At 38.2% G+C, this 11144-nt stretch overlaps 3 protein-coding genes across 3 annotated transcripts; 2 read left to right on the top strand and 1 right to left on the bottom strand.

Moving 5' to 3' along the window:
• Positions 1-338: 338 nt before the first annotated feature.
• LOC130726564 (uncharacterized) lies at positions 339-1091 on the top strand. The gene has a single exon (XM_057577862.1). The coding sequence runs from the start codon at positions 339-341 to the stop codon at positions 1089-1091; it is 753 nt and encodes a 250-aa protein (XP_057433845.1).
• Positions 1092-1539: 448 nt separating this feature from the next.
• Positions 1540-2642, top strand: LOC130731089 (uncharacterized). The gene is made up of 2 exons (XM_057583274.1): positions 1540-1868; positions 2194-2642. Exons 1-2 carry the CDS (start codon positions 1647-1649, stop codon positions 2521-2523), a joined length of 552 nt encoding a protein of 183 aa, XP_057439257.1. The 5' UTR covers positions 1540-1646; the 3' UTR covers positions 2524-2642.
• Positions 2643-3531: 889 nt separating this feature from the next.
• Positions 3532-6161, bottom strand: LOC130731088 (probable pectinesterase/pectinesterase inhibitor 7). Its single transcript, XM_057583273.1, has 3 exons — positions 5872-6161; positions 4624-5401; positions 3532-4460 (listed from the first exon to the last, which is right to left on the bottom strand). Exons 1-3 carry the CDS (start codon positions 6094-6096, stop codon positions 3769-3771), a joined length of 1695 nt encoding a protein of 564 aa, XP_057439256.1. The 5' UTR covers positions 6097-6161; the 3' UTR covers positions 3532-3768.
• Positions 6162-11144: the final 4983 nt, after the last annotated feature.

Below are 11144 nucleotides of genomic sequence, written 5' to 3'. Positions count from 1 at the left end.
AAGGATCATGGTGGTTTGGGGATCAAAGATTGGCGTTTATTTAATATGGCTCTCCTTGGAAAGTGAAAATGGAGTTTTTTTAATGAGCCAGATAGCCTTTGGTGCAAAGTGATTAAGGCTAGGAGTGGCAAATATAGCGACTCAGCTTGGTGGAAAGATGTACAGGTTGTATGCATAAGTGATGGTTGGAACTGGTTTGAAACTGGTTTACACAAAACAGTTTTTGGGGTGATGCTACTAAGTTCTGGCTTGAGAATTGGCTTGGAGCTGGTTCCTTGGATCTAAAATATCACAGACTATATAATCTCTCATTCCAAAAACGGGAGTGTGTTCAATCAATGGGGCAGTGGTCAGATGGGGTGTGGAAATGGAAATTCAAGTGGCGAAGGAGGTTACGAGGCCGGGAGGTGGGGTGGTTAGATGATCTGATGAAGGAATTGCTGGCCATTTGCTTAACAGAGAATAAAAATGACAAATGGAGTTGGAGGCTTGATGGGGAAGGGGTTTATTCAGTTAACTCATCTTATTTGTTTTTGCAGGAACAAATTTTAGAGGAAGTAGACCCAGTTTTTAAATTGGTTTGGTCAGTACCTGTTCCCTCCAATGTCATAGCATTTTCTTGGAGGATGTTGAAAGACAGAATCCAGACGAGGAATAATCTCCATAGGCGCCGGGTGATCACAAATGAGGATGGTGCGTCATGCCCCCTTTGTGGATTGGAAGATGAGTCTACATCACATCTGTTCTACTTATGTCAGGCCACAAATTTAATATGGTATGCATGTTCTAATTGGTTGGGTGTTCCCTCATCTCTGTTGCCTTCCCCACGGGAACATTTACTTCAATTTCCCTCCATTGGCACCAATAAAGCACAGAGAGTGGGAGAATATGTTATTTGGATGTCAATTGTGTGGACTATATGGTTACTCCGGAATAAAACTGTCTTCAATGGGGAAGAATTTGACAGGAATCAAGTACTAGAGCTGGCACAATTTAAGGCTTGGCAGTGGCTACGTACAAAAACGGATGGATTCACATACTCTTGGTTCGAATGGTTGAGGAACCCAAGTTACTACATTCAAGCATTATGAGGGGTTGGGTATGTGTTACTGTAGAGTAACAAGGAGTGATATAGTTGGAGGTTTAGCATGTCTTTCCCATCCCGGTTTGACATAGAATTCTTATTTGCTTCATGTATTTTCTATTCTCTTTATTTCTTGATGGTTATAGTATTTTCTAGTCCATTGTTCATTGTATTTGGGTTAGCACCCCTTGTGCTAAATTGAATGCAATATTTTGGCTTATCAAAAAAAAAAAAGTCAAAATGTGGACTAATCAAAAATAGAAAAAAACCATGAAAGGTCAAAAGCAGTGCAACACCATGTAGCGCAGAATGCGATGGTGGAGGGTTCATTTTGTGGTAAAACTTATGGAACATCCCCTAAAATTAAGCATTGAACACCAAAATTCTAATCTTAGCAAAACAATCAATTCACCACACACCAATTTCACCTTCTCCCATTATAAACCATTGAACCTTCCTCTTCCTCGTGGCTTCAGACAGCTCTTCAGAAAGCCAAACCCGGGGAAGAAGGGAAAAAAACAAAAACAAGTTTCAGAAATAATTTTTTTCCCCCCAAAAAGTCATGGACCACATGACAAAGCTCTTCACGGTCTTGGCTCTCTGTGTGGCTTTCCTGGCACACCATACAACCGCACTAAACAAGAACGCTGGCAACAAGGACCTCATCAACAGGGTCTGCAACCTCGTACCAGCCAACAAGCAAATGTGCGTGGAAATCCTTCACTCAGACCCTATCAGATCCCAAAATGGTGACCTCAAGGACCTCGCAATCATATCACTTCGGGTATGATATTTTCTGTTGTATACTTTTTGAATGTCCTATTTTTCTCAATCTTTAGGACTTACTCTTACAGAATCCCGGGTTGAAAAGATTGAGACATAGAACCATCTGATTTGTTCTTAATAGACATGAAATAATTATCTTAGGGTGATCCTTTTGTCTTATTATACGCGTAATCGATAAGAATGAATTATTTAGCATCTATATTGAGAATCCAAGTATTGTATATGTCATTAGTCCAATCATTTATAGGAAACTACCGGTAATAACGAACTTGCATGTACTCTATTTTTACTGATGTAATATGCACGTATGCGTCTGCGTGCAGGTTGCGGCTAAAAACGCTTCCGGAATCCTCACTGACGTGAAGATGCTCATCGATGACCCCAACTTGGACCCAGATGTTCAACAAGGTCTTGCTGATTGCAAAGAAACCATCTTGGACGCTGAGAGCCAGCTTGAGGACACCATCGCTTCATTGTTGGTGGATTCCGATGTTGATGCTCAGACATGGTTGAAGGCTGCATTGGCTGCCATCACCACCTGTGATGATTCTATTCCAGGGAGTGACGATGTTCTCTCTGTTAAGAGCTCTGTTTTCCGCAACCTCTGCAACATTGTTGTCGCCATCACCAAGGCCTTGCCTAAAAATCGTTGAAATCTAATTAACCGTGTTGGTTTATTTGATTCACGGCTTTGTTGATTTGTCATGTGGATATTTAATTATCTGAATCTTGATGATTGAATGATTTAAATTACTTATTAAATTTAAAACTAGCCGTCCAAGTCTTTCTTTTGCTCTTCTTTTTGTGTGCTTAATAACGTGGAAATTAAGGATAAAGACATGAGAGAATGCAGGACAAAATTAACAAGGGGCTTCTTCTATATATAAAAAAACAAGCTAGTTATTAGTTATTAAGGAAAAAAGAATTGGATTCCTCTAAGTCCTCTAGACATTTATTAGTGTATCCACGAATAAAAGAAAAAGAAAGTGTGAGTAATAGGATTGCACATATGAATTTTTTTCTTGGCGGTTGATAACCGACTGCAAAAAAGATTTAAGGTTGTCAAGTTGCGAACAGGCAAGAGTATGAATTTTAGATGATATTGGTATCAATTTTACTTGGTTTACAAGTTACCGATCATTTTAAGTTCTATTATTCTAAATGTTTTTTTAGTGCTTCTTTTAATTTTTTTTTTTACATCGGAAAGAAGTGCTTCTTTTAATCTACCTATAAATTGAGTTGTAAGTTGTAATTTTATTTTTATTTTTTATTGCCCTTAGAGATAACAGCCAAAAGCCCCTAGTTAACAAACCAGAGAATTCGCGTTATTTAGATAATATTTGACTCAAAATTGGTAGCTCTTTCAGCTGTGTGATTTGGAAGCTTTGACTGAGAAGAAAATGCCGAACCTTCTGATCTAACATTGCCCGAGTCTTCTTTCTTGTGTCGGTATGAGCTTGTATATTCCAAAATTTGAACTAATAGAGTCAAGAATAAACAAACAAAAATAGAAAAAAAAAGGTGTGTGACTGTGTGAGCGAGTTTGTCAAAAAGAATGTCCCACACGGCAACTAAAGAAATTGAAGGATATTGTCTCCATCTTGATAGTATGAAAAAGCTTCATGCAAAATCATAGATCATTAAAAAGTCACAAAAGCTGATAGTATTTAAGTGATCATTGTATGATTCTTGCTTTAATTAATTATACTCCTAACTAAATCACATTAATTAAATGAAACAATATTGTGCCTCAACACTTGTCGGCACCTAATAATAATAGATTAGTAATACACCAGCGATCATCGCCAGCTTATTTTACAAGGGGTTGATGAGAGAAAACAAATTAATATCAAAAAGAAAAGAACAAAGTGAATATGTCAATGTGGGTGTGTGTTCAATTATATCAAGGTATTGGTGTAAGACACTCCTGTCTGGGGCAACCAATCATCACCAAGCAAGAAGTTAGACACGGTGAAGTTAGCTGCATCCGTGGCGTTAATCACATGGTAACCTTGCCACGTCACTCTACCATTTGTGTTGGACCCTGGCCCACTGTTGTTGAACTCTGCATAATACAATGTGCTCAATGCAAATTCTCCATCCCACGCACGCCACCCTGCACTGTCGATCACGTTGTCCATCGATGTTTGCATATAAACCGTTCTTGAATACTCCTTCCACGGCCTTCCTAGGTATGTTGCTGTTGCGCCATTGCTGGAGGCCAAATCATCGGCGGCTCTGATGGTGCAGTTGTGGATGGAAGTTCCTGTGTCTTGGTTTGGGTCTGTTCGGCCTTGTGCAGTTATGGCGTTGAATTGCCCCTTCATCGGGAGACGAGGATACATGTTGCAGTTTTGGAACACAACCTTGGCATTTCCAAATATGAAATCCACCGTGCCGTAGATGTCGCATTCCCTGTAGAATTGTCTCATGGAATGTGTGTACAACGTGTCTTGGTACCCCTCGAAGCTGCAACTGTAAAACGCTGACAAGTCCGCTCCATTTCTTACTGCCACCGCTTGGTGCTTCACAGCTCCGGCGGTGTTACGAATGGTTATGTTCACACCCACGAAACCTTGCCCAACCACAACTGCAATATTCATGATACATGTCAAAATATTATTAGGTCATTTAAAAGTTTATCAACAAATAATTTTAACCGATATTTATCTTGAGTGATTTAAACAACTCCATAATAAATAAATGAATAAGTTAGGGTTAAATCTTGGAAGTAAACAAAGATTTATAATTACCGAAGGTGGCGGAGCTGAAGGTTGTCCACCCATCAATGACGCTATGATTGCCGGTGATGATTGTCTGGTTGATACCATCTCCGACCATCATCAAGTATGTCTTCTTCTTATCTATAGACACGTACTCTTCATAAACACCGGCGGTGACATAAATCAGGAAGTACCCGTCGGTGGAAACAGATTTGTTCGGAGCAGCGGCAATGGCGTCGTTGATGGTGGTGAAGTTCCCGCTTCCATCTTGACTAACTGTTACGATGTCCCTCACCACAACATCATCTCCCACCGAGGTCTGAAGGAGCTTTCTCCGACTCACGGACTCGTAGATTGCACGTGTTCTGCTTGACATCTTCAGTGGCAAACGCCCGTTTTTGAATCCAAGCTGCTTCCTGGTTTGATGCAACGGGCTACTGACTTTGTTTTTGCGGCTGGGAACCCAACCCTTGGTGAACAGTGCGAGTGAGACACTGTAGAGCTTGGTGTCGTTAGAAAGAGGGATGGAGAGTCCGTTTCTGACGCTCCAAGCGGAAGCTGTGTCTTTGAGGCCATCTAAGCATGTTTGTTGGTTGGTGAGGATGGCGCTGAGGAGTGTTTGGATGTCATCAGCTTGCAAACTAGGAAGAAACCTGGCTGTCTTGTTCACGGTTTGGAAAGAGCTTGAGAGGAAATCCAAGTTGAGCTCGCCGAGCGTACGACAGTCTTGGAGTGCCCGAACCGCGGTGGCCGAGAGGGTGGAGCCACGATGGAGATATTTGTCGACTAGGTTCAGGAACTTGCGAGCCTAATGATTAGAAATGTAATTAGGAAAAATAATACTAATGTGAACGGAATTAATGTGGCACACATATAAGTAAAATTAACAAGGATTAGTAGTTAAAAGAAAAACAAGGATTAGTTAAAAAAAATACAATATTATAAATCAAATTGGTTAATTCAAGTGATACATACTTATAAATTTTTTCAAAGTAATGTTTCAACTTAAAGAAAATGTAGAGAGAGTTAGTTTCATGAGGATGCTTGAAAAATGATTGACTCTAGTTGATCCGAAAAAGAAAATAATCAAACTTAGCTTATTATAATAGTTCTGTCAGAAAAGACTACTAGACATATAAAATCTCCGGACATTCTTCTCACATATACATTAGTACAAATATTTACGAATGTTTAAAATCGCTACTAATATGTATGTTGGATGGGGATGTCGGGTGAATTTCGTATGTATCATTACTCAAATTCCATACATATCCCTACCTGTGAAAGTGATTTTTTGACTGAGAAGCGGCCATAGTCATAAACGTTGCCGTTTTGGGTAGGGAGAACGGACTTGCAGTACGAAGGGTCTGGGGTGGACTTGCATGCGGTTCCTGGAGAAACAGGGGTGGTGGGAGGGGTGTCTGAGAAAGCTATAGAGGCAAAGAAGGGTAGGAGAATGAGAAATGTGAGGGGAATATTGCATAGCGTGGACTTGGAAGCCATGTTGGTTTGAATTTGATAGAGGTAGAGGCTATTGAGCACTCTCAAGTTAATTAGTGATTTGGAAATTGGGATTGTCAGATGACCAATTTATAGATGAGATAGCTCTCATTGTGGATTTAGAATTTACACGTCTATGGATGCTAAAACGTTGACCGGTGTTGTAGTTTTGCAAAGTAAAATGCCAACCAATTTTGTAGACTTGTCAATGCTCTTACTATAGAATTATGGTAAACTCCAACTATGCGAAATCTTGGAAATTGGAATTATTGGATTTCACACTGAGATTTCTATATTTCTGTATTTTTTTAAGTATGGAATTGGAGTAGGTGGTGATTTAATTAATGAGAGGCACTGTCAAATTCTTTGGCCTGCCTGTATAACTCCAAACAAGTCCTATCAACATCCCAAACGATAGAGACAATGTCCACCGTATAGGAAAATACCTCAACTCTTTCCATTCCGCACCTAGATAGATATTAAAGCATCATGTAAAAAGAAAGAGTATTGATTTGTTAACATTTCATAATTTTTTCACTTTATTTTTACGTACTTATATTTGTATCTCTCTTTCCTAGCATAACAACTTTTATTATTAAGATATAATCTTCTGTGATGGACGAGAAGAAAGTTCAGGTCATCAGAGAGTGCAGCCTTCTATCAACGGTATTTGAGTGACGATCATTTTATCAGTTTGATGAATGACTATCGGCGGTTCATCAAGGGATATAAGATTTCATCTCTTCTTATATATATATTTTTTTTGCTCTATGTACCTCCTTTCCAAGGTAGATGTGAACAAAACAATTTTAATCAGAAACGAGATATATGATGATTGATATAATAGAAAAATAAGAGAATAATAGTGAAAATGAGATGAAAGAAAAATTGATATGAATGTATAGAAAGTGACATACTATATCCAATTTTCTCGTATTATATGTCTTTTACTTTCTCTACTGTGGACAAAGAAAAATTTAGTACATAAAAAAACATAGTGTATATATTATGTGCTAAATATTAGTTGTAAAACATAATTTATATGTGGATTAGTTTTTAACTTGAATCACAGTAGAATTAATATACATGTTTTAAGAAAATGGTTGATTATATTGCTACTAAGAGTTTCTCTGACCTCGCTGCCCAACATTCATCTCACTTCTTGCTCCAGTGAATTCAAGTTACTTTGTTATTGTCGTTGCTCATTTCAGAATATGCGCTCCATTTTCCTGGGCGATAATCGAACCCCTTATAACCTCATGTATGTATGCAAAAGGTTATGGGTGAAATAAAAATGGCAATTAGTGCCAATATTCAACTATACTATAGATAAATAGGGATAAAAGTTTTCTTCTTTCTTTGAACTATGGACCATAAAGTGGATCGACTCACTTAACCTGAAAAGCAGAGCGAGTGGATGATTCAATCCACTAATCCGCACAAGTTAACCCTCTCATTATAAATATTCACATGGAACATTTTGTTCAAATTTTGTGTATATTTTGTACTTCATAGGTATTATATAAGATGTCATAAATTTATAATTAAAGAGAGGAGTAAAAACAAACTCTAACATGGATTCTCTAAATCACTCATGAAGGTCATTTAATCTCATTCTAGATTGTATTTCAAAAAAAAAATCTCATTCTAGATTGATCAATAAAATCTAAGATAAATGAGTGAATAAGAAAATTCATATTTTTTTATAAATAAATATTTTGGTCTATTATATATGATGAAATTAAATCACCACTTAAACCTCTCATGTTAATTATTCACATGAAATTTTAGTACAAATTTTGTGTTTATTTTGTGCTTCATAGGTATTACATAAGATGTCATAAAATTTTAAAGAGAAGAGTAGAAACAAATTCTAACATGGATTCTCTAAATCACTTACGAAGGTCATTTAATCTCATTTTAGATCGATCAATAAAATATAATTAGATAGGTGAATATGAAAATTCATTATTTTTTATTTATGATTAGATTAAATCACTTTCTTGAACAATTTATACAAGTTTTTTTAATATACATGTTACATAATCATATTGGTCCACTAAATTGAGGTTAAATAATCCTCATGAGTAATTTAGGTAACTTCATTATGACACGCCAAAGTAGTCTGATATGAGATGATTTATCCTATGCTTTCTCGTTTTATACATTTTATTTCAATTTGTATCTTAAATATAAATGCCTTATAATATTTGTTGTTTTTAGAAGCTATTTATTAGTAGAGATTAATGGATATGCTGTAACACCCCAATTTCTCAACTGAGGAGTCACATTAGTAACCTAACAAAGTCTAAGGACCAATCTGCATTCCCTAAAAACCAAGGGAATTTTTTTTCTGTAAAACAACTAAACACTTCGGCTAAAAGGTTGGAAACATACCATAACTTTATTTAGATAACTTGTTTCCCGATATACAGTAATAATAGTTTACAATACCATAAGTAAGGTTCAGAATAAACATGCGCACTTTAACAGTGGCGGAAGCAAGACTTTAATAACAGAGTTCTCATAAAGTAAAAGTGACTCCAACATAATCCACAAGAAGAGAAGCAAAGCTGCTTCTCATACCTCTACTCCACCACTTACAACTCGATCTCCAACTCGAGTAGCTATGCCTCGGCGGAAGGATCTCCATCGCCTAATAGCGTTAAGCGCCCAAACAACAAGTAGCAAATAGAAAGGGTCAACTCCATGCAATTACCATGTATAAAAGAGAAAAATCATGCTGTTCGAATTTAATTACCTGGCATGGTAAATAACTAGCAACATAACTCAACTCATATATCAACAACTTAAACATAAATCGGACTCAGATAATAATAACCTCAACAATGTAACATCAAATCAGATATCAATAAACCAATACGAAAATCCAACAACATAGGGTCAGGTGTTAGTTCCCTATAATGCAACTATATGCTGCTAACAAAATGGATCGATCAATATCGTCTCTCAAGACGGGACAATGATAGGACACACCTCCTCATCGCCACTTATAACGTCATACATGACGGGACAATCATAGGACACACCTCCTAATCGCCACTTAACGTCACACAAGACGGGACAATCATAGGACACACCTCCTGATCGCCACTTAGCACCTCGCAAGATGGGACAATGATAGGACACACCTCCTCATCGCCACTTAACGTCACACAAGACGGGACAATCATAGGACACACCTCCTGATCGCCACTTAGCATCTCGCAAGATGGGACAATGATAGGACACACCTCCTCATCGCCACTTGACTCAAGCCCTATATGCCAAGTCAGACAATAACAAAGCCCACCCAAGGACCAATCCAAAGTAACCACATGTTCCATCCACTAGGAAGCAGTAACGACAGAAACCAGTAAACGGCCGAAGCCTCTCAGAAAACATTTTCCAAATTCAGCATAATAATCATAATCATCTGCCAATCAATATAAACATCTTCATCTCAAACACAGGCAGTGCGATAAAAGCATGCAAGACTCAAAGACGCTCTAAAACCGAGTTACCCTTACCTTCGTGAGTAGAAGTTGGGCATGGAAATTGCGAACCTAGAACAAAGAAAACACAATCATCAACACAAGCTTCACTAGGAGCAACACGATCTACTAATACTAATCGAAATCGTAAAGAAAGCCTCTAAAGCTTCAGAGTTCCTATTTAGGCACAAATTGACAACGGAGACTTCGTTCGCTAAAACGAGCATAACTCGAGCTACAGAACTCAGAATGACACGAAACCGGCGCCAAAATTTCGACAATTGAAAGAGCTACGCAATGGCTCAGGTCATAGAGACCCAAAAATTATTTTTGGACACGGTACCCAAGCAATTAGGTTTCGGCCACTATGGAAAATAGAGTTTTCGAACTTTTTCTTCGATCTAAATCAATTCACAAGGTAGTTTTAGGGTAAAACTAAGGCAAAGAAATTGTCGGAACAATTTTCGGACAATCGGGTCGAAATACGACTATCCAGGGGCATTTTGGTCCAAAATAAAGGCTCAAAACTTCAAAGTTATCAGTTCGGAAAACAAATTTGACGGCAACGATCCTCATGATATCCGTGACAACAAATCCTAAAGGCACGAAGTCAGATTAAGTCTTTTCGACAATAAAGTTTCGAAATGTGAGACAAAAAGAGTTTTGAGTCAATTTTTCAGATCCTGGACAACTGAATCGCAATCAGAGTTTACTGACAGAGGTTTTAGACTCAGGGGAACATAAGGAACATAACCCAAGCGAGAAATCAGAGAAATCGGACAATTTTAGAAAAAGCTCAAAACTTAGAGCACAGAAACGACTTCAGAAACTCAGCAGAAACAGAAATCAGAGGCAGGATTCATGATAGTTACCTCGATACCTAGAAGTAGGGACGAACTGCACGAAGATTGGTCAAGTTTTCGCGGAAATCTCCTCCCCCCTTGCTCCCCACGAAATCAGCCACAAATGGAAAGAAAATGAGAGGATTTTGCTTTTTCGCGCTATTTATAGGCGGGTGAAATCGCGGGAAAATGAAAATTTCGCGATTCCGATTTTTGCAGCACGATCACCGAGAAATTCTAAGAGAGATTCTGGCGTCAGAATTCCAGAACTCAAAACAAATATCTAGGATTTGGGAAAAACGATATCGAAAAACTCAAAAGCGGTGTCGGTTAATCTGCCCCGAAAAACTACTTTTTGCTGTGATGCTCAAACGACAAAACTTCCAACTGAAGAAAGATTGGAAACGTCGAAACAAGTCTGGCAACATGGACGGAATCTTCGTTAGAAGTCCCGAATAGAAAAAGTCTTCATCCATTGCTCGAAAATAGGGTTTCGAAGCAAAGAAATTAGCGTCGGCGGACATCCGAAAAGTGAAACCTATCGTGCGTACAGTCCAGAGTTCCGAAATGAAACGCTGGTCGAAGGAAAAATAAAGAAAATCTTTAAATTTTCCAAGGATTCGAAATCTCACTTAAAACGTTGCTCTAAAGCGAAATTAGCCTATTCTGGACACGCTTGCCATAAGGCGGGTGTGCAGACGACTCGCTCTAATTC

This window comes from Lotus japonicus, chromosome 1 (genome assembly GCF_012489685.1).
Source record: "Lotus japonicus ecotype B-129 chromosome 1, LjGifu_v1.2".
Classification (NCBI taxonomy): Eukaryota; Viridiplantae; Streptophyta; class Magnoliopsida; order Fabales; family Fabaceae; genus Lotus; species Lotus japonicus.
The sequence above is the reverse complement of the archived record's forward strand: the minus strand, read 5'-3'. Positions and strand labels throughout refer to the sequence as shown.

What these genes read in the sequence shown, in the direction of transcription:
- LOC130726564 (XM_057577862.1), top strand. Translation starts at nt 339, where the DNA reads ATGGGGCAGTGGTCAGATGGGGTGTGGAAATGGAAATTCAAGTGGCGA.
- LOC130731089 (XM_057583274.1), top strand. Translation starts at nt 1,647, where the DNA reads ATGGACCACATGACAAAGCTCTTCACGGTCTTGGCTCTCTGTGTGGCT. An exon ending in TCGCAATCATATCACTTCGG is followed by an intron (nt 1,869 to 2,193) that starts GTATGATATTTT and finishes GTCTGCGTGCAG; the next exon opens with GTTGCGGCTAAAAACGCTTC.
- LOC130731088 (XM_057583273.1), bottom strand. Translation starts at nt 6,096, where the DNA reads ATGGCTTCCAAGTCCACGCTATGCAATATTCCCCTCACATTTCTCATT. An exon ending in TCAAAAAATCACTTTCACAG is followed by an intron (nt 5,402 to 5,871) that starts GTAGGGATATGT and finishes TCTAATCATTAG; the next exon opens with GCTCGCAAGTTCCTGAACCT. An exon ending in CTTCAGCTCCGCCACCTTCG is followed by an intron (nt 4,461 to 4,623) that starts GTAATTATAAAT and finishes TGAATATTGCAG; the next exon opens with TTGTGGTTGGGCAAGGTTTC.